Source organism: Martes martes, assembly GCF_963455335.1.
Source record: "Martes martes genome assembly, chromosome: 15".
In the NCBI taxonomy this organism is placed as follows: domain Eukaryota; kingdom Metazoa; phylum Chordata; class Mammalia; order Carnivora; family Mustelidae; genus Martes; species Martes martes.
Window position 1 is genome coordinate 29803237 of NC_137903.1, and position 23306 is coordinate 29826542.

A 23306-nucleotide genomic window follows, 5' to 3' on the forward strand; every position below is an offset into this window, starting at 1 on the left:
TCATCGCTACTAACACTCCTACCAAATATCCTGGCCTCCCATGGAGGCTATGTTTGCACGGAAGCTCCCAGCACCCCACCACACTGAAACCAGGCTTCAGGAAGTTAGAGTCTAAACTGAGTCTGCGGCTTATAGATGTATACTCACAGAATAAAGAGAAGTTAATACTTTTAAAAAGTAACTACATACTGGGGCACCTGGCTGGTTCAGTCAATAGAGCATGTGACTCTTGATCTCAGGGTCGTAAGTTCGAGCCCCATGTTGAGTGCAGAGCTGACTTTAAAAAAAAAAAAAAAAAAAAAAAGGAACCACAATCTATAAGGACAAAAACAAAGATAGACAGGAGCTAAGTAGGGAGAGGCTTGGACCATCCAGGAGCACAGGAGAATTTGAGGAAGTGATAGACTGTTCTATATTTGACTGTACACTACAGAGTGAGTTTAGAGATAGAAATTATACCTTAATAAAAAGAAGTAGCCCAGAGCAGTTTCAAGGTGCCTGGTGTACTTTCATGACATCCATCCCTGTAAAAAATAGGGAAGGTAGGGGCGCCTGGGTGACTCAGTGGGTTAAGCCTCTGCCTTCGGCTCAGGTCATGGTCTCAGGGTCCTGGGATCGAGCCCCACATCCGGCTCTCTGCTCAGCAGGGAGCCTGCTTCCTCCCTCCCCGCCGCCCCCCCCACCTCCCCCCTCCTCCTGCTGCTCTGCCTACTTGTGATCTCTGTCGAATAAATAAATAAAATCTTAAAAAAAAAAATAGGGAAGGCAAAGAACTCATGTTTCTGGAGTCAGATGGACACAGTCAGCGACCAACGAAAGAGCCAGCCACAGCAGTCACTGGTACTGACTGAGAAGAGTGGATTCATCCATCCACTGGAGCGTGAAACAAGGTGAAGATAATGGGTTCCTTCACTGATAACAGGCACACACACAGCCTATACGCTGCACATGCATAAACAAGGAAAGCTGGAATAACAGAAATCTCAACACCATCAACCAGACCAGGTCTGCCTGAAGAAATCTCGGAAGCAGATGCCTGACGCCTGAGGAGACCTGAGAGGCCATCCAGTCAGACTTGCCAATTCTCACCCAGTTCCTAACGTCAGAAGAAAAGTTCCATGCCCAACTCTGGTGGAAAGAAGAAAGGCTGGATTTCTCATTTCTTTGCAAACCTATGGAGGGCAGATTTACTTTATTCTGATACCTTGTGAAGTAACTGAATCGGTAATAAATGTTTTCATTCACCCTCAGAAAAAAACTCTCTCTTCTGGAATGGAAATCATGCTGAAGTTTGTGTCCTGCATACCATCTCCTTCCAGAGTAACCACTTTGCATCCAGAGTACATGACACGGCTGGCTGTTAACTCTGGGAAGCCACGGAAGCATGTGGAGGGGATGCTGGGACTGGACAGCAGGGGAATGTGGGGAGACACTCTGCAGGTGCTTTCTCTACCGTCGCCCCCCCAACTCCCCGCCAACACACACACACAGAAAAGGACTAAGTAAGCTTCCTAAAGAGTATAGCTTGAAAATGGGGCAGATCCAACTGAATCTCAGACTAGAAACCTGTATTGGTTATGAGAGATGAACAAAGGCTTGGGGAAAAGGATCTAGAATGTTCAAAACAAATAAATGAAACTCTGCTCAGAAAGCTTCTATGAGGGCACCTGGGTGGCTCAGTGGGTTAAGCCTCTGCCTTCGGCTCAGGTCATGATCCTAGGGTCCTGGGATGGAGCCCCGAATCGCATCGGGCTCTCTGCTCAGCAGAGAGCCTGCTTCCCCACTCCCCTGCCTACTGTGATCTCTGTCTGTCAAATAAATAAATAAAATCTTAAAAAAAAAAAAAAGAAAGAAAGCAAGAAAAGAAAGCTTCTATGATGGACCAGATAAAAAGGAAGGTTTAATCCTACCCCAGTCTCCATGCTTTAGTCGAAACCACGCTTAGAAACTGGCTTCGGCATGGCTGAATTCCTTTGGCACAAACTCCCTGAGTCTCTGAGACCTATTTTCCACAGAAATGCTAGTTATGTGTTTCAGTCAGGATTAATTTAGATTTTTTTTTTATTCCTACATGTATCAGAATCATTCATCGAGGGCGAGTTCTTCTATATCCACTCCCAGAATCCTCTTAAGACATCTGGTCTCATTAGAAGATCAAATAGATCCTCCAGATTCATTAGTTGTTCAACAAAGTGGGAATTAGTTTCTTACTGCTCTTGTGTTTGTGAGATATTTAAGACCCAGATGAGAGAAAAATAACACAGAAAACATACAATCTTCTTGACTCACAAAGACAGGTCTTTCAGCAGCAGGAGGAGGTCCTGAATTTGCTCTTGGTTTCAAAAAAACAAGAGGAAAAAAGTCAAGAGTATCGGCCGTCATACGACAAATTGGGTTTGAAGATTAGAAGGTGTGTGGGATTTACGACATTACCTCAGAAAACACTTCTAATCCTTTTATAATTAGTGGCTCATCTATCACCTGACTGCGATCTTGTATTCTCTGTGTCTTTTCACAAATTACATAAAACGGAACCCATGCTGAATAGGCCGGGCATCAAGTAGAACCCAAGATGCAACTGTATTTAGCCATTTTAACTGCAGAGCACAGCCCATGTGATGTTGGTGAACCTGGTTCTCCCAGCAGAGTCCACTATCTGTGGAGGGTAAGTATGAAAGGCGGCTCCGGACACGCTTTCAAGGCTCAGAGGGGCTAGCTGGTAGAGCCACTCTACTGAATGAGATCCCAGTGGCCTGGAAGAATTATTGTAGCTTTCTAAAGTGACTCATTCACTCCCTGGGGGTCGTCTGGGCTCAGAGAAAATCTGTCTCACTGATTATTAGTGATTTGGTAATTGGATGGTAGTGATGGACTTCTGATAACCTAGAGATTTGCTTTAGCTTCACTGGCAAAGACCTGTGTTTTCAGAGTCAAAGGTTACACTGCCTATTTGTGTGTGTGTCTTGGGGGTGGGGAGGGGTCTGTACAAAGTACTGCTTTTCTGAACCTGAGTCTGCCAGTCCCAATTCTGACATCTGCTAGCTGTATCATCCTGAGCAAGTCAAAGGTCCACTCCTGCCTCGGTTTCTTCTTCTGTCAAAGCGAGAGGTGGGTCAAATGATCTCCACCATGTTTTCAAAGTCTGGAAAATCTGGTTTCTAGACCTGGAATATCTTTTGATGCACATGTGCAGTTTTGAAAGCTACTGGTTTCACAGTATTAATTCCATCATTGTCATGCCAGTATTTTGGATTGGAATTAGAACTGTCCCTTACAGGTGTATAGAAAAAGTAACCAGCTCATTTAGGAGTCCCACATCCTTTCTTCCCCAATCCTCTTCCAACTCTGAAATTGCAGTTTCTATGAGTATACAGTCTTTTTTTTTTTTTTGCCGTTTATGAGATATTACATGAACTGTGAGGTTGGGAGTTGTTAATTTCCTCTTCCTCATTACAGTATTTTGAACAGGAGCAAGAATATCTTTTTTGCACCTTGTAGCCCTGTAGAAAAACAAAACAACCCACCAAATTTCCTCTGGCCCTTCCATTCCCTTAAACAGTAACAAATGAAATCTGTATTCTCTCCTTTTATACACGGTAGAGGGTGTAACTTGTCCTGGGATAGTGAGCAAGGGGTCATTTGCAAAACTGCCTTATTATCTTATTACTCTCCAGGAACAAATACGTGAGTTTTCATCTTGGGATCACAGAGGTATAAGCAATCTGCCCCATCATCACTTGATGCATAATTTGTTGTGAACTTAACAAGAAAAAGACAAAGGTTTAAAGGGGAGTGTTGATCTTCCCCAAGGACTATTTAAAAATTACAACTTTTGCAGGAAGATAGGGTGAGGACTGGGCTGTAGGCTCCGGGGATGTGCTGGAGGCCATGCCAGAGGCAAAAGGACTTTTCAGGACTTGGACTTAACAATGCCAGGTAGGCAAGACCCAATGGATGGCTTACAGAACCTTCCCGAGAGCAACAGTTTCTTGAACTGCAGGTCACGCCTCATCAGTGGGTCATGTAATCAATTCAGTGGGTGATGACCAGAAATTTTTAAAAACATAAAGTAAATCAGATTAAAGTAGAACAGAGTAGAAAATATCAGAGTGCATGGCATGGAGAAGAAGGTCATGTAATGTCCCGTCAGACTCTGGTTCATTTCGTGTGTGTGACAGAGAGCGAGCAAGAGGGAGATCTGCTTTGGTACACCAAGTTCCATTGTAAAATAAAATTTTTCTGCAGGTCATAGTTTAAAAACTTGAAAGCCACTGTCCTGGAGAAATAACATGGTGATGCCCATGTCTCAATGTTGGCTTCCAACAACCTGCTCTATTTTGTGACAAATTTATAAACATAAGGAAAAGGAATTCTTCCAAGTGTGAATAGTCACCTTCTAGCTCTGTATTTAAACTGCCCAAGTTATTCTAAATTCCACTGTTTCTTCTCTGAAAAATGCTTACGTTAATTACTCTTTTCAATGCAAGCCCACACCCCCAATGTTTGTACTTTCTTTCCTTTCCCTTTTTTCAAAGCATCTTCTTATGAAAGACTGATAAATACATTAAACAACAGTATAAGTGACTGATAATGCTTTAATATGCCCCATGCCCAAGGGATTTGTGTTTCAGGCAAATATGAAACCACACACCGTATAAAATAATCTGTAGAATTTAGCGGCAGGGGGAGGAAGAGAGAAATCTGGAGAGGAAGAGTGCTTTCCTACCACTCTTAGAACCCTACCTGTGGCTGTGTATACTCCCTTCATAATGTTTCCTTTTTTGACATGTAAATGATATGCATGATTTCTTCCCCTGTGGATTTGTGAAATGCAACTTCAGCTGTCTTTTTTAAATAGGTATTTATGAAACTATCTTTTTTTTTTTGAAGATTTTATTTATTTATTTGGCAGAGAGGTAGGCAAAGAGAGGGGGAAGCAGGCTCCCTGCCAAGCAGAGAGCCCAATGCGGGGCTCCATCTCAGGACCCTGACATCATAACCTGAGCCGAAGGCAGAGGCTTAACCCACTGAGCCACCCAGGTGCCCCTATGCAACTGTCTTATAAATCTTTGAGAGGAAATATTTTTCGTCTTACTCAACTTCGTATTCATCGTAAACCCAACTTACTGTCTGGCAAATTGTACATCCTCAATTAGTCGTAGTTAGGAATGTTTATTATAGAATTTCACTACTGTCTACTCTGTAACATACGTGGTAATATTGTTTCCCAATATCAAACTAGGAAGAAAGCAGAACTTCTTGCTTTTATGCTGAGTATTAGACAGTATTATGCAATGCCTCCATACACTTGTCATAAAACTACAGTAACCATAATTTTAAAACACTAATTTACTGAGTATAAAATATATGCCAGGGGGCGCCTGGGTGGCTCAGTGGGTTAAAGCCTCTGCCTTCAGCTCAGGTCATGATCCCAGGGTCCTGGGATCGAGCCCCACGTCGGGCTCTCTGCTCACCAGGGGGCCTGCTTCCCTTCCTCTCTCTCTGCCTGCCTCTCTGCCTGCTTATGACCTCTGTCTGTCAAATAAATAAATAAAATCTTTAAAAAAAATAAAATAAATTAAAATATATGCCAGACTCCCTGTCCCAGATATTTTCCCCACATAGTCTCATTTCTTCCTTGCAAAACCTCTTCAGTTAAAGTACTGTTATGCCCTCCATACCCCCCTGCACATAAACACCACAGGGACAATTTAACAGACAGGGAAACTAAGCCTAGAGATTAATATCCTGCCTATGAAGACAGTTATTAAGTCATAGCAAACAAAGCTCTAACTCCAAGAGAGTCCATCTGCCTACAAAGGTCAGTCGTGCTTTCCTCATTGTAACATTTCTTAATGTTGTATCTAAAATTATCATTTTTGGGGTGCCCGGGTGGCTCAGTGGGTTGAACCTCTCTGCCTTCGGCTCAGGTCATGATCTCAGGGTCCTGGGATCAAGCCCTGCCCGGGCTCTCTGCTCGGCGGGGAGCCTGCTTCCTCCTCTCTCTGCCTGCCTCTGCCTACTTGTGATCTCTCTCTGTGTCGAATAAATAAATAAAGTCTTTAAAAAAATAATCATTTTCATTTTCATTTCAGATACCTTACCAGCCATCTGAAGGACAAAGCTGTGACTTTAAGAACACCAGGAAATTTCCTTTGTTTTTGTTTTTCATGAAAAACACTTTGATTATCACAGAGTGGTTGTTACATACCCAGAAAATACCTGGCTAGACTGTGCTAACTCAATGCATTCTGCTTGTCCTCTGCACTTAGGATCTATCTCCACTTTCTGGCATCTTTAAATGGAGAGATAAAGGACAAGAGAGTGAAGTGTTGGATACATCAACAGTCCTTACAGCCTGGTGGTGGTGTTCTGTCAACTTCTTTGGATCTGCTCAGGTAATTTTTTTGTTTCCCTGTAGAAATCGCAGTGCTTAGTAAAGACTGCTACGAAAAGCACTATTTCCCATTTGCACACAGCTATCATATTCCCTGCTCCATCTAAAGAGATGGTTTTCAACAGCCGCCCTTTACACTGAAAGTCTGCTTGGTACTGTCCTTCTCTCAAAGAGTTTTCAATATCCTCCAAAAGTCCTAGGTGTTCAGAAGCCACAGTCCTTCCGCAGCCATGTCTACCCCCATGACAGTAAAAGGAAGAAACTGATTTTGCAACAGACAGACTGAGAAATCAAATTCCACGATTCACCTTTGCTCTTACAACACAGAATGAAACCACTGACTCCCAAAAGTGCTTTGGTAGCTACTTTTGGATTCCGAACTTCGATATCATTCCCCCATATTAATTCAGTCTTAAGTCTCAGGAAATAAAATAATTATGTAGTTAAACAGAGATCCTTACACAAACACATACTGTGTTTACAATGTACCAATCCATTAAAATCAACGACAGACACTGATTATGAGAACTAAACCCCAGCCAAGTGGACGAGCACTCACCGTTTGCCCAATCCCCATCCAATGACAGTAAACATCCTATTGGAATCTGCTCCGAAAACAAAGGCTTTACCAACCTAATGTCAAGGTAAACAGGTAATAAATACCCATTTGACACTAGTAGCCAGTGGTATCATTTTCATTCTTTAGGGTCTAAACACAACTAAACACTGGCATTTTTTCTTTTAAACTGGCACCATTATAAGATAAAAGCCTTATATTTGGTATTTTTAAGTTCACAAGATGCTGGTTCACACTGACTTCAATTTTCTAGCCATAAACTAACTGAGTTAAAGGAAGTAAAGACATCTGTTGTTCAGAAAAACAAAAACAAATGTCCTACACTTCCCATGAAATACCACCCCCCCAAATTAAGAGCTACACAGAATAAAGCCCCAACACGTTAAGCGGCAATAGTCCTGAAGTCAAGGTCATAAGATTCTTCTACTCTGTAAATCATACGAAGAAGGAAGGAAAACCTGTTTTCAACACCAAGAATATGTATTAATCAGGAACAGTTAGGTCTCTCTCGAAAGGAGGATTTTAAGTTGTAACAGCTGACGACATACCTTAAGTTCTCTGAAGAAGATACTACTCCTGGCCCACTCAACGATGGAGAAAAGGGTCTGATCAGCCATTTTGCACATAAGCCCAAACGTGCTCAGCTTTTCATGTTTGCTTCGGTTAGCTTGTTCTTGCTGCAAATAGGCCATGATTTTGGCCTGGACTTGAGGCTCATCTGGCTCACACTTCAGAAGTTCCACTATCAGATGTGGGATGCTTGCCGGGGAGCTTGTCTGGTAACTATCCATGTAGGAATAGCCCATGATTGACTCTGGTGAGCTGGTGTAGGGGTCTGGGTACTCGGACTTGATGGCCCGGCTGGGAAAGTGACTGTATGTTTGGTAACCTTGCAGGCTGCCATGAGGTGGCATTGTCATGCTAATGGGGGATGTTACAAAGGGACTTCGGTCATAGTCTGTAGGAGGCAAGGCAGCGTGGTTCAGAGGTAGGCCTTTAGAGGCAGAATGGATGTTCTGAATTGCAGAAGAGATGGTGAGCTCAGAGGGCATTGCTTGGATCACCTGAGACATGGCTTCTAGCTTAAGTCCATTGGCTCGGATGAGGGCTTTTTTCTGTTGCTTTAGGGCCCTGTCTCTCTTGTACATTGGCCCAAATTTATTCCTTCCCCCGCGCATTCGGTCAGCCCTTACCGCTGTGGGGAAATTAAAAAAAAAAAAAAAATGGAGTAAGGGTATAAATAAGATGCAAATTATTAGCATTCTCTGTATCTCCAGGTATCTAGTGTTAGGTGTGTGGCTGTTTTCATTTCAACAGCCCACAAAGATTCCCGCCCCCTCCACCACCAAAAAAAGCCATTTTTAAATTATTTCCTCTTTACGTGTTTGTCATCAAAAAATATTTTGGATGCATAGGGACACAGTAATCCTTTGACAGACAGTGAGGATTTCATCATTTTTGCTACCTACAGGGCATACTACAGATTGCTAAGAGGAAAAAATAAAAAAATCAACCCGTTTCTCGATTAAATTGTGAGTATCTTCCTCCCTCAAAGTCATTTTGACTAATTTGCTGCAAAGGAAAGGGTATATACTCTTCCTGAAAATTATTTTCACCTGGACTTGATGAACACACATCAGATAACCACTCATTATTGTTTTTAATTTAAGCAGAACTGGACATAATTAAGCAAATTCATTTCAGAAGCTGTCAAGACAGTCTACCATCACAGTGCTGTGTGGAGTCTAGGACCATGTATAATAAGTGAGTTAGGAGTTTTCTCCAAGCCCATAGTGGCCAATGGCCATTAGATAGAAACCAGCGACCCCTGACAGCTTCTGACATGTTAAAATTGCTGGAAGTTAAGTTTTTGAACTTTTTATCTTAGGATCAGTATAGGATTAAACATTCATTGTGAATGCTAGGTATCTAGAATATTGCACAAATTTTCTATTTGGATGATAATTTATTGAATATTCCACTTTCTCATATCACTGCTAAAGAAGTATGGTTATGCCCCACAAGTGACTTACAGTTAGTAATACTTTTTAAGGTAAAGAAATGCAACCTTCTCCTTTCATTAAAAAAAGAAGAAATAAAATGACATCATATGAAACCACAACCATTTACTTGTGTGTTATGTTTTTAAGCAGGCTCCATGACCAACGTGAGGCCTGAACTCCCGACCCCCGACATCAAGAGTCGTGTGCTCTACCAACTGAGCCAGCCAAGCATCCCACAACATTTACTCTCTGACATTTTATCTTTTGAGTCTCATACTACAGTATGCATCTCCCACAATATTTTGCTGTTTGAAAAATAATAAAGTGATTGATAATAAAGAAATTAGTGAGCATTTCTTTCTTGATCTCTTTCTCAGTCTCTTCTTAACAGCAATACAGAGGGGCGCTTGGGTGGCTCAGTCGGTTAAGCATCTGCCTTCACCTACGTCAAAACCCAGGGTCCTGGGATTGAGCTCCAGGGTGGGCTTTCTGCTCAGCAAGGAATCTGCTTCTCCCTCCCCTGGCCCATGCTTGCTCTCTCTCTCTCTCTCTGTAATAAATAAAATCTTAAAAAATAAATAAAATAAAAGCAATACAGAGTTAACAGTTCTAATGATAACCAAAGTGGATACTTCTATTGGAAAAGATCTATTAGCAACTCAGCAGATTTATTTGAAATCTTTGGAGCATTTTTATCAAGTATGAGGGCCCCATCACAAGAAAGCTTCACACACAACTAGCCTGTGCCTCGTTGATCATTAAAATGCACTCCTGTATCTGGCAAGTAACAGTGACACATAACCTTTATTATTACTTTATTTTCACTAGCGTTAATCTGTGGAGGCTAAGAAACAGCAACTCCATGAACTACAGACTATCTCCAGCGGCTACATATTAACTTTCTTCCCTGCCAATCTGGACATTGTTTTAAGTAGCAGCTCCACTCTCACAACATAAACTCTAACCTGGTTTCTGGGGACCCACTATCTTATTCCTGTCAAACCAATGCTACTGATTTAATAGTTCATTATTTTTCACATTTCCTACTTTTCAACTTCATTTCATAGCCTTCGTCATTATCTTAAAAAAAAAAAAAAAGAAATGTGCTTTCCCACACTATCAAAATGATACTCTCTACACAAGTAACTCCATTGCACAATTAAAACTTTAACTCCTGCTCAGGAGTCACAAAATTAATAACAATTGTGACAAGTAAATAATTTAAAAGATTAAAATCAGACTTTTACTAGAGCATCCTGATTTGAAAACTTAAAAGTATTTTTTTTTTAATTTTTGCAAATTTTTAAACCTTGCTCTCAGTTGAATCACTGTAGTCTTGTGTTCATATAACCTGGCCTTTTTAGCATCATATCCATCCGCTCCCCAAACTTAAAAAAAAGGTAGGGGGAGGGAAACTCTGATTATTTAAATTTTTTTCCTCGTAGATTTCACCAGTGTTTAAATGATACTCTGGCTTCTTACTGACAAAACATAAAAAAGATCTTACATTACTGTCCATGGTGTTAAGTCTAGGAAAATAATGTAACCATATTTTAAGTACAGTGTTATTTTAAATCCTATGTCCTTGGAGAGTTTTAACAGGCAGTAGTCTTTAGAAGAAACTTACCTTCTAGCTTCATTCCAACACTTAGACATTTTTGAAATCGACAGTAAGGACAACGCTTTCTTTGTGTTTTATCAATTTGGCAGTTCTGGTTTTCTATACATGTGTACCTTTTATTATTTTGGACTGTTCGCTTAAAAAATCCCTACAAGACAGAGAAAATAGTGAGGCATATTAAAAAATCTAACACCCGTCTCTTCCATTGTTTCATTTTAAGGAAATCACCAATAAATCTTTTCGTTGAACCAATGAGCCCTTCCGTGGTTCTGTGGTTTGTTTCACATTTTAACAAGATCAACCCTCCAAAACAGCACCCGGCCAAAGTGGAGATTTTTCTAGCATTTGAGTTATATTCCTAGAATTATATCAAATCTCAGGGAGATTTGGATACACATCATTTCATCTCAACAGTCAGAGAAAAACACATTCTGTATTGACCAGTATTAAAAAAATAATAATAAAAAATAAAGAAAAGAAAGAAAAAGCAGCTCTGTTTTCTTATTAACCCCATATTTCAGATAAGGTACTCATGGAGATCTGCACTGTTTGTAAGCAGTCTGATAAAATTTTAGTGGCAAACTATGGTAAAGTAACAGTGGAAAAACTGAATAGCAAAACACCCCATATTTTCTACAAACGTCAGCACTAGGCAGTTAAGAGCAAAAGGATTTAAAGAGTAAAATGGGGAAGTGTTCATAATTCCATTGGAATACATTCAAGTTGGGGAACTCTGTTTAAAAAAAGGTGAAACTAATGGAAAAGAAAAGCGTGTGTAGCAGAGAGCTGAACTTTAGCACAGTGTGTTTTTCTTATACTGCACCCAAAAGAATTCATCAAAAACAAATTTTGTAGCTTCATAATACAGTACCAGCTTTACCAAGATGGTATATTCTTTATGTTTATTCTACTAGCCATAAAGTGAAACAATCTTACTTTGTTATAGAGAATGAAAGGGCTTTCCTGGCAGTGGTTTAAGTATTCGTAACTGAGCTTTCTACTCTAAAAAATGTTGAAAAATACCAAGTATCAAGTTGACGGGGGATATATTAAAAAAGTCTGAGATAAATTCTTGATGTATGGTTGAGATTATTAGGAACAATAGAGTACATTTTACATATTAAAATTTCTTGCATTTAAACAGGTCATATAATTTATTTCCAAAAGCCACACTTACTATAAACTGAGATGTGGTTTCTGATTCTTTATGATATAAATTTCAAAATATCTTAAAAATTGTTTTTGGAATAAATCAGGATAAAATCACGCAGTTGAGAATTTAGACTTTTATCTGTGGATAAAAAATGCTTAGGCTTGCAGCACAGAATACTCTGAAGTTAAAATATATTTGGGAAATACTTTGTCATGTTCTCTCTCAAGAACAACGATGCTTTAAATATATATAAGTCAAGCAAAATCAATATTTAGGACTGTTAGAAATAGAAGTCTTTCTACAGATACATCACTTTAGTACAATAAAATATTTTAAAGCCATGAGACTGGCAAAGTTTTCTAAACAGCATAAATTTTTTTTGCCTTTGGAATTAAATCAAACACATATTTCAAAGAATCATCTCCCTAAGACTAACTCTTTCTCTCATTTTTAATTGAGTCCAAAAAAGACAGCCTTAATTTAGCTTTAAAAGGGATTCCAATGGTTTATTTTGGTTCTGAACCTTGTATTTGTCAGGTAGCAATGCGTAAGCAAACCTTGCAGCTTTCACAGGTGAGGAGCCCGTAATGGTATCCAGACACTTTATCCCCACACACTGGACAGAGCTCTTCAAGATCTTCATCATAGGAGTAATTCACCATTTTAAACTGAGACACTGAAACAAAAGAAATGTATATACATAGCTAATTAATTCACTCGGTAGGTTTTTAATCCTGCAGTGAAAAGCATTTTGGTAACTGGTGGGCAAATATCGCAGGTAAAATATAAAATAAAAGTATTTTTTTTCCAGATGTACTGAAAAACTATTCTTAAACAATGAAAGTAAAAAAGATCTTCTGGATTCCACAAACGTGCACTTCCTATTTTTTAACTTAAAAAGAATTAACTTTAAAAGACTTTAACTTAAAAAGAATTCCAACTTCTTTTGTTAAGAATTTTAAACAGACCACTGTTGAACACATAGCTCGCAAGTGCAAGGCAGCACATCAGAACGGAAACACGAATTGCAGAAAGTAACAACTTAGAACTTCTTTTAAACTTCCTGAAGTTAAGATCCAAAAATGTCACCTTTGCCCAGGAGAGAGGAACACGTACACACATTCTCCCACTCCTGAACTAAGTTTGCTGTAAGTACACGTCGCTCAGCAGGAGAGCAACAGCGATTTGCAAACACTTGACGGAGAACGTGAAGCCCCAGAAACCTGCTTCTCAGAAGCAGCCCCACTTGAACCACAGCCTGCCGCTCCCTACGTGCAAATCTGTTAGATTAACAGAAACATTCAGCTCCGTATCGACAGGACTCCCGTTCTGGATACTTTCATCTCTTCGCACTTGGAAATCTCCTGTAAAAACAGAGAAGCAAAAGAGGGAGGACGCCGGGCAGAGAGAGAAAAATGAAAAGATACCCACGAGGGTTTGGTTTCGTCGCAAAGTATTAAAGTCCTGTGATAAACTTCACATGTTTCCGATAATCAGTGCAAAATATAAACACCTCGGGATCGCCCTGTTAAAGTTAAACAGAAATCAGGCCGTGGCTCCGCGCGGCTCACTGCGGGGATCGAGTAACCGCCTTCCGCCGGACGCAGCCCCGCGAAGGCGCCTTTGCAGCCAAAAGATGGATAAACTACGCACAGGAAGGACAACGGCCAGGAGACCCCAGATAATTCCTGCTCTAGTCCCTTCCTGATACTCACGCGGGGTCAGGTCTCGGAGGGCGGACGCAGCGGGTACCTGCGGTAAGGGGCAGGTCCGCGCAGCCCGGCACCCTAACCCTCCCGGGCACCTTCCCGTGAAACCCCGGGGTGCACTCGCCTCTCGCCCCTTGCTCGGCTACACACAGGCGCACTAAAGCAGAGTCGAGTTTAAGTTAATCAGTGGCATTTGCAGGGGGCGGGGCGGGGGGGATGGGGAACCGATGGCCGGACAGAAGTTTCCTCTGATTTGTTTACCAAAAAGGAAAGAGAGAAAGAGCCCCCACCGCATCCCCAAAGTTCCCGGCCACTCCATCACCATACTGTGGCCTCTTCGACAATGACTCGTTCTTTTTCTTTATTCTTTTTAAAAATAATGTTCTTTTTCTCTTTATGGATTCTGCAGGCCCCCGGAAAGGGCCGAGGGGAGGTGAGGTCATTTGCACCACTTGGAGGCTGAGGGCCGAGCACCGACCGGCTGAGCTTGAGACCTCTCCTCCCGAGCCACAGAGCCGAGGTCTGGGGCTTAAACCCGAGTGAGTTAGCCAGAGTTTGGGGATGGGGGTGGGGTTCCGGTGAATGATGTTCCCGTAGAGGCTAGCGCCTGGGCTCCGTAAAATAGAAGTAAAGAGATGCTGAGCGCAGTCCTCCCAGCGGTGCCAGCCCTAAGAGGTCCGCGCTCGGGTTTTCGGAAGCTGAGAGTGTGGAGGAACTGAAGGTTCGAGAAGTTCGTTTATAGCCCATCTCTCCCCCAAACTTGTAACTATTGCTTTGTGGCGTGTTTTGGGAAAACTGTACTTGACCGTGTTTACTCTCCCACCAAAGTCAAGTCTAAACTTCGCACCTAAGAGGCACTGCGAGGCACACGTCTGCAGGAGGATTCGGTGCCCACCTTGGGATTCCAACCCCCCAAAGACCGGGGCTGGGCGTGGAGACCCTTTTGGACAAAGACAGGGTCCGTGTGGGCAGACAGTCGCCGCTGTGCAAGACAGGGGCACCTTTCAGAGTTTCCCAGGTGCTGTACTCAAGTAGGCGTTTGAAGAACGGAATCCGTTAGGGCAGAGAAGCCCCAGTCTTAAGAAAGTAAAGAGGACGGCGGGGGCCTTGTAAAGCTAGGGCCGAAGAGGCACGCGGAAAAATTCCCCCTAAGTTGCAAGCGCTATGCTGTCCCGAAACTCAGTGGCGGGTCCTCTTTCTGATCGGACTAGGGCGACTAGGGCGCATCCCCCGCTGAGACCAGAGCAAGAGTGGTAATGGGGTCCGGTGCCCAAGGGCTCCCCTCGAGGTGTAGGCCGCATGGCCTAGGGGGAAGTATGTGCCCTGGCCCTTCCCACTCTGTCTTCGAACCCGGAGCTGATCTGATCGAGCAGCCGGCGGCTTCTCCTGAGCCCTGGGCACAACCGAGGGCTAACTTTCTGCTTTGGGGCAGTAGATCGGGTCAAGAACGCCCCTCCCTAACTTTACAGGGAAAATATTACAGTGGCGTTTCCTTCCCATGTCCCCCGCCCCCTGAACTCTTATTCTTGCCTCCCCTACTTCTTGATCCAGCGTGTCTCTGAGTGTCTTTTCCCGAGTCTCAGAAACGCGCGCGCCGGAACGAGCAGCAGAAACTTTCCTTTTGCACCCAAGATCGCGCTGGCCTCACGGGCGCCCAAAGGGTAGACCCTCTCCGCAGCTGGAGGCGGAGGGTTCCGAGATCCGGCTCCCGGCGCGGGTGTGCCCCACGGCCTCACTTCGCGGGAATCCCAGACGCCCGCGAGAATGCCTCTTTGGGCCAACCGGGTTCCTCCAGCAGCCAACCCTCAAGTTAGTCTCAGGGGCCACAGCCTCCAGGGTACTTCCACAGCCCTTCCTGGAGGCTTGGAGGGACCCCAGGATCATGGAGGGTAAGCGACCCCACAGGTACAACGCACGTCTTGCCGCCACCCCTTTTTCCCCCAGCCCAGACGGGCGACGTCAGGGCCCCCGGGGGCCAAGTGCTGCAGGCGCGCAGCCAGTCCCGCACCACGGCGTGCACCAACCCCAAACTCTGCTCGGACTCTGCTCTCAACACCTCCCCGGCCCTTTCAAGTTCGCTCAAGGGGATGGCAGGAAGCGTCCCGGGATCACAGGCCCGCCTGCCCGCACATCCTGCGCGCTGGAAGGGGCGAGGATGGAAGAGCACCGGTGACTTTTCCTAGCATTGTTCCCTCCCCGGCCCAGAGCAACTGCGATAAACTTCTGAAGGGCTCATACAGCCAGATGCAGAGTCGCTGTTTTGGAACGCGGCAAAAAAAAAAAAAAAAAAAAAAAAAAAATAGCCAGCAGAGTTTGCTTTTTTTTTGTTGTCAGCAATCAAGAGCTGGGAAAACAAACAGGACTTCCATACTCCCAGCTCCCGGACTGAAGCGGAGTCATTAAGCTAAACCGCGGCCCCCTCCCTCAACTAACTCTGCAATATCCGCGCAGAAGATGGGATTGGGCTAACTTTGGATGTCTTCAGTTCTGCCTGCAGTTCTGAAGCTGTCCCAATTACAGCCGGCTCCAAGGGTCCGCATGGGCTTTTGGGGGTGCCCACATGCATTCTAACGCCGCTAAGACAAGCTTTTCAGGGGTCATCTTCTCTTTCTGTAGTTGGCTTTGCTAGGCAGGGTGTTTTTCCTCCACACAAGAGCACTGATTAAAGTTCCCACCGATTCAATGACCGAGAACCTGCTCCGGTTTCCAGTGAGGCATTCCATTTCTGAGAATGATCATACTATTCTTAAGTATCTTCAGCCTGAAGCTGGGCCCCCTCCTCGGGTTGCCATAGAGCTCGAAGCCTCTCTTTTCTTAATTAGAAGCGGCCAATTAGGCATTGCTTGGAAAACCTCCGCCCCGCATTGTTCAAGAACCATAAACTTTTATGCCTGTCCCTGGAGTGGGGGCCTGTCGCCCGCGCGCTGCCCCACAGCCCAGCGGCCGCGAGAGCCCAGCCTCGCAGCTCCAGCGCCCGCGAGGAGGTGGGCGGCTGAAGCCCGCAGGGCTAGCCCGGGGGTGGCGTGGCCGCGGGAGCCCGAGCGCCGCGAAGCGCCTCCTTACCTTGCATGTTTTCCGGCATCTGCCCCTGTTCCCCATGCGATCGAGCCAGTCCCAGGGCTTCCGTCTCCACTTTGGGCAGCATGACAGGGCGGCCGCAGACGGGGATAGGGGGTCCGTGTCCGTCCGGAAGCCCAGAACCTGGACACGGGCAGCACAGATTCAACTCCGGCGGGAAAAAGGGAGGGGCGACTGGGGTGCTTGCTCACCCACGCGCTCGCAGGAGCGCGCCTCCTCCTCCTTCCGGGGCCGCGGGTCAGGACCCCTGAGCCCCGTCCAGTTCTCGCAACTCCGGAGCCGCCCCCAAGCCGCTGGGAGGAGATGGCGGGCTAGAGATGCGGTGAAGATTGCGCCCCGGCGCCTTGGTTCGGCTCGGCGAGGGCGGAGGCGGCGGCGGTGGCAAGGGCGCAGCTGCCCGGGGCGCGGATCCGTGTGCGGCCGAGCTCCGGGAGGGCAGCGGAGGCGGCGGCGGAGCTGCTGCTGCTGCCGCCGCGGCGCTGCCGCTGCAGCCGCTGCTCCCGGACGGCTCGGGCGACTTCTACCCCTCCCTCCACCCGCCCTCTGGCTCAGGATCGCCAGGGGTCGGTCTCTCTCTCTCCCTCTCTCTCGCCTCACTTCTCCTCTCCGCCCCTTCCCCAGTCTCTGCTTCCCTCGCGCTCACTATCGCAAGTGCGGAGTTGTGAAGTTCCAACCTCCCTCTCCTGCCTCGTTTACTCCTCCCGCGTGTCCGAGAGTGGTCCTTCCAGCCCCGAGGGTGACGGTACTGGCAAGGAAAGGGGGAAGACGGGGAGGAGAGGGGAGGTAAGTAAGACGGGGGTAAGGGGGAGGCTGGGATGAGAGGTGATGACAGTGAATGGGAACGCGCGTTCCGGAATCTGTCGGACACCAACCGCCAGCCAATGAGGATGAGGCGCATGCTCTAGTCCCCTGGCCTGCCCCAACCTCCCCACCCCGCCTTAACCCCCTCCCACCCCACCCTGACCTGGGGCGGGGGATGTGATTGCGGCCGGGTCCTCCTGCTAGTGAGAGGCGACCTCTGTCTGAGCGCGGCGGCAGAGGACGCGAGGCTAGGGCGGCGATTTATTTCTGCGAGCTGGGAGGAAGCCAGAAGGGACGCGGGAGTGTGTGGGTGTGCAGGGGTGTGCGGGTGTGCAGGGGTGTGCATGCTTGTCTCCACGCGCGTGTCGGGTCAGGGGCTGGATGGGGGGGTTAAACACCCACTTAAACAATCCGAAGGAGAAAAGAGATGTTGAATTCAGTTGACCGCTCTTCTCCAAAGAGCTGGCCTGCTCTCAAGGTGCTCCCGGCTTCATTTACTCCCTCGGCATTCAGTCCGAAAAGGTCCCATGGTGGGCCCGGGGAGTGTGGGACTGGTCGAGCATCCCAGCCCACCCAAGGGACAGCCATAACGCTGCAAGTGCACTCACTTGCCGGAAATCTGAGAAACAGCGATCACTGTTTCCCCTCTCTACCAGTTCCTTCACTCAGTTATAAACACCCCACCCCCTCCAGCCCAAGATTACATTGGTGGCAGACTTCCTAAATTTTAGTGAACTGTGTCTGCAAGTAGAATGCAAAGAGGGTACTAGGCTCTCCTCTTTCATTCTGGTGTCTCTGGTGGGACAATCCACATGAGGCCTGGAGGCCCAGCACTTCAATATAAAGTTTTAAAGAACCATCTGTTATGTAAGCTCTTCGGCCACCAGCCCAGCCACATCTTCAAAGTTTTCAGATCTCATCCCAACAAGATGAAAAACATTTTTTCCAGCCTCATGACTGCATATGAAATGCCTCATATTCAGTGTCTGCTGTGAGACTGGGTAATTATCAGAGTCCACCCACAAGGGGGTGAATTTGAATCTCAAAAGATCTGGATTTATTCTATTTGAATGGCATGGAGATCACACATTTAAACCACCCAGTCCAGTATTTGATGAATTGAAAAACACTCCAATCGTTGCCATGATTAATCTACACTTTTACATGAAACGGGTTGTTCATCGCCTACCCATGTCTGGCAATTCAGAGGCTGCTGGCTCTCTAAACTGTTCTTTTTTGTCATTTTGTTCTTCAATATATATTCAAAATCTAAGTTATTCAAATCTCAGTTTTGTAGCATCATCAAATTTCATAGAAGTGTTTAAACTTGAGGGGAGAGGGACTGTCCATTAGTTTGGAAAGTACAGTGGGCTGTGGTTGCCCAAATTAGTGACCCTAAAGATGCTCAGATTTCGAGACACCTGGGTGGCTCAGATGGTTAGGTTAATCGGTTAATCATATCCCTTCAGCTCAAGATCATGATCCCAGCATCCTGGGATCGAGTCCCGTACTGGGCACCTTGCTTGGGCTGGGAGCCTGTTTCTCCCTCTGTGTGTCCTCTCTCTCTCTGACAAATAAATAAATAAAACCTTAAAAAAAATGCTCAGATTTCTATGATAGTATCATATAACACTGTCAGTCCATTTTCCATACTACTAGTTGTTTTAAATACCATTGTGAATAAGTGCATGCATACACAGACACACACACACACACACATATAGATGTGTATATATATGTATTTACATAGTTCAGAAAAGGAAAGGAACTAAATCTCAGGACTCAAATCAGTCTTGCAGTGCTCTGTGGATTCAGATGAACTTTGAAAATCAGTTTATTACAAAGTGTTAATTTAGGAGTGTCCTTCCACTACAATCAAAGGGCTTGTGGGGGCACTTCTGTGGCACCTTTACAAACACCAGGCTGGCTGCTATGGAGAACTCCAGACTCTTGGTCCTCAGAGGGAGCTTCCAGCTCTCAGATCCAGAGGGAAAGTCCTCTGGTTGGTAGAGCTTTAGGAAAAGGTTAGGAGAATTGAAAGAAGTAGAGAGAGGGTCTGACAGATCATATACTTTGTAGCACAGAGAAATCCTTGCTCCTTGCGTGGACCTGAGGCAGAGCCTAACGTGGCCAAGGCAAACTTTATGATCACATTCATAACCCAGCTTCAACCCCAAAAGGGCTTGTTTACACCACACTAGCATCTTTTCAGTCCAAGCCAGTCTGCCTTCACCTCACACAACCTAAACCAGTAGTGATGGTGACAGAGGACCAGCTGACATTCATTTATCTCCTCCCCAAACCAGAGGTGGTGAGGGGGAAACAGGAGCTGGAGACCAGGTTTCAAAAAAACAGGCTTTAAAAAAAAAAAAAAAAAGAACCGTGGTTGTATCACAGAAAGGCCCCAGGCGTTTTGCCCTGCTTTCAGGCTCTTGTCCAGGCTGGCCGCAGGGAATGGAAGGGGCACTACAAACACAGAAGGTCTCAAGCAGAGAGGAAACTGGTGCTCCAGGGAGAGAGGAGTGCCCCAGGGTCAACCCTATCCCAGATCCCCTCCGGGACTCCGAGGCCCCCACCAGCCATGGACAAGGTGGGAAATCTTCCACTGGAACCGGTTCTATTCAGAGACTGGATGACAGACTCACCTTTTCCCCCTTTTTCTCTTCAAGGAGTTTAGGGGGAGCAGCGGGGGTTCCCAACCCTGGGGCAGTCGCAGAGGGAGGGGCGGCGGCACTAAGGCTTTCTACGCGCTACACTCATTTGCACCCCGTAAGTGCATCCATTCCCGACCCTGTGTGTTCCCTCCTTCTGAATGTTCCGGTTCCTTGATCCTTCAATTCTGCCGGGCCAGGGCCCTCCCTGGATCCACCAACCCGCTTGCCCTGTGACCTCGGATCGGCCTGGGCGTCTCCCAGAACACCGGATCCCAAAGAGAGCTGGGGGAGGAGGAGCCTGAGCCACCCACGGTGACTCGGGTCGGTTACCTGAGGATGGACCCAGGTTGCAGAGGCAGCAGTGAGGAAGGAAAGACAAGTGGACGCGGGAAGGGGGAGGCAACTGAGATGGGAGTAGGGAAACTGGACCTGTGTGGTCTAAACGTTGATGCCCGTGGTCGTCTGACAGATAACACGGATCGTCTTGGAACGATAAAGCCCCCGCAGGCGGGCAGACGCATCCCATCCTCCGCCAGGGACATCTTAACCTATTGCCACTCAGCCTCTTAGGGGATGCACACTTAGGAATCCACCCCGTCTGCGGGAAACTTAACTAGCGGCAAAGACCACAGACCACAAGTCGGAGGCAGAGGGAGGCTTTAGCTACCGTGCTCATTCTCAATGTCTTCCCTGCATTCCTCTGCCAACTTCTGGCAAACTTCTCTCCCCTTTCCCCTCACTTCCCCCACGCCTCCACCTTCTTTCCGACGAGACTGGTCTCCAGGGCTCGTCCTTCCCGGTTCTGACTTTGTCTTAAAGCATTGATTGACGGTTGCAATTATAAAGGATGATGGCTCGGGGAGGCTCCCGCAGCCTTGATGAGCCCGAGGAGCGCAGTCCTGGCATATTTTATCCCGGCTCAGCGTTACGGGGCCGTGCGCCCCACTCACCCGGCGGGCTGCAGCTGAGGAGGTCTCGCACTCCCCACCCGCGAGGACGTCACTGCCTCCCACTCCTCCCCCGCCTCCACTTCTCCGCTGCTCCGCGCCGCATTTCAGAGAGCGCGCCGGGAACAGCCTGCCCTTGACCTGACCTGAGAATTGTTGGCCAGCCCCGCGCGCTTAACGCATGCAGGCTGCAAAGGGAGTGAAAATGTCAAGATTTTTAGAACTGGTTCAAGTTTCCTGGGCTCGGAAAACACAGGTCCCCAAGTAGAAGACCCACCTCTCCCGCGCGCCTGGGTGGGAGAAGCCTTACATGACCTACCCAACCTCTCAAGAAACTTGCAAATCTACATTCTTGGAAACAATTTCTAACGCCTCCTCTATTTCTACTCTTCGGTGTTTTTTAAGAAAACAGAATCTTTACTTTTCTCGTAGCACGTGTCTAGTTCCCAGCCTCAGAAGAAACCTAGATTTTTTTTTTCCAGCAAGTCTCCACCAAGTGGCCCCGATAGCCCGAGGGGGGAAAGGGAAGCAAGTTTATCAGCCTAGGCTCTGCCTAATTTTTCAGCCCCTCCCACTCAAAAAGCCCATCAGAAGCCCCTTTTGCCTTTCTCTGAAAATGAAGTTTAGCAAGAATTTCAGAGTTCCGCTCCCGAGCTCGAAGGGTTGAGCCTATACGCCCCACCTCCGGGCTCCCCCAGCCGGCTTCCAGACCACTTTGTTTTAAGATGAGAAGGGTTAAATTTCAGTACAGACGTACAAACTACCAAGGAGCACTGTATTGGCCGAAGCTTTGAAAAAATAAACTTGAATAGGTGAGAAGTCGTGCCTCGTTTAAAAAAAAAAAATCCCCGTTACTTGTGTAAATAACTACTTAAGACATCATCTACCACAGCCTGTAGAGCATGAGGGGAACCTGCTATCAATTTAGACAGTCTACCCCGGGGAGTCTTGTGAGTCGGGGTAGCCACAAGTGGGGGTTGATTCACAATCACTATGAGAGTATCTTCAGCGATCACGGCCCCGTCTTTACTGAGGAGGAAAATACAGGATGAAGTAATTATCCAGGTAATCCAGGCTCCTCCAGCCCCTCCCCCAACAACCTCCCACCCTTGCCCTAAGGAAAGGTGAGGTTTTCCGAGTTTGGCCTGGATTATCGGAATCTGCATCTCTGTAAAAAGACTTCTCAGTAGAACTTTCTGGATTCATTTTCTTTGGAGACTGTTGCTCCAACCCAGGGGTCCAGGCGCGTCCCGCCTGGGTAGAGCCGGTGCCCTCCTCGAAGTGGGTGGAGAGATCCGGTCTTGAGAAAGAAGCGGGCTGGGGAAATAATCTTGGGTAGGTGGTCCAATCTAAACTCTCTCTTCCTCTGTAATTGAAATGGAGATGTGAGTCAGCTCCAACTCCAAACATGGAGACGGAGACTCCATTCTCGGAACCACCGCTGCCCATCCTCCGGACAAACCAGAACAGTGAGTGACGTCCTCGAGGACGATCGTGGCGCCAGCAGGCCACGAAGAGCTTACTGGAACCAGCTGAGCGCTTGAGTTGCAATTCCACTCCCCGCATCCCCTCCCCCTCCTCAACCCAGACTAGAGCTAAATCCTCACCACTAGATTATTCTGGGCTGCCATTTACGAGAATCCGGCCAGACTGGAAGTGTCCTGAGGGAAGAAGGGGTTCCACGCCGCCTCTCTTCGAATCCCTCCGTTCTTGGAGCGCGGGGATGGGTGGTCGGGAGGCTCTCGTCTTGGGAAAGCCCCCGCACTAGGGGTTTCTGTTCTTAAGATCAAAGACTGCCGGGCTGCGCAGAGCTGTGTTTGTCAGCCGATTTGGGCCCCTTTGGGACAGAAAAGAAAGTGGGGGCGCCAGCGGGCCTTGGCGATGATACCATCACCCTCCGGCTTGCGGTGCGAAAGTATGGAAAGTGTTGGGGTCTGGGAGGTTACGCAGTTCGGCGTCGGCTCCTCCTCCGACCTAAAGACAACTTTTACGATTAAGAGGTGGTGGCCAGCCAGCTTAACGGGCGTGGAGCAAATTCTTTGCTTTTCCCCCAAGGTTTCCTTTCTGGAAACTGGGGAGATGCTTCGGGGACCTGGTGGAGGGTTCCGACCGATTTTCTTTTCAATCCAATATAGACCGTTGGTGGAACAGGTGGAGCTTGATGGGGCTGAGGCTGGGGACGTCCAGATCACCAGGAAGGAATCAGCATTTACTGTCAAAAATGTCAGCGCTGGGCGTGGGACCAGCATCTCACTAGAAACACACCAGGGTTTGTCAACAGGACTTTTTAAAAAAGGGTGCCTGTGCTTAAACTATCTCGTTCTCTGTCTCTTCCCTTTATAAGACAACAGATGTTTGTTCCTCAA

General features: G+C 46.6%; 1 protein-coding gene across 4 annotated transcripts in view; it reads right to left on the reverse strand.

Annotated features, from left to right (window-relative positions):
* NR5A2 (nuclear receptor subfamily 5 group A member 2) overlaps positions 1-23306 on the reverse strand; it is a 138497-nt gene that overhangs the window by 109769 nt on the left and 5422 nt on the right. Inside the window, exons 1-5 of one of the 4 annotated variants that reach the window (XM_080823792.1) lie at positions 17182-17264; positions 16524-16661; positions 12309-12427; positions 10605-10746; positions 7523-8169 (exon numbers count right to left, since the gene is read on the reverse strand). In XM_080823792.1, coding sequence (XP_080679918.1) covers positions 7523-8169; positions 10605-10746; positions 12309-12427; positions 16524-16605 — 990 coding nt within the window. In that variant the 5' untranslated portion in view covers positions 16606-16661; positions 17182-17264. Of the gene's footprint in view, positions 1-7522; positions 8170-10604; positions 10747-12308; positions 12428-13466; positions 13615-16523; positions 16662-17181; positions 17265-23306 lie in introns of those variants that run through there. The other 3 variants (XM_080823795.1, XM_080823794.1, XM_080823793.1) reach the window with 3 other exon arrangements.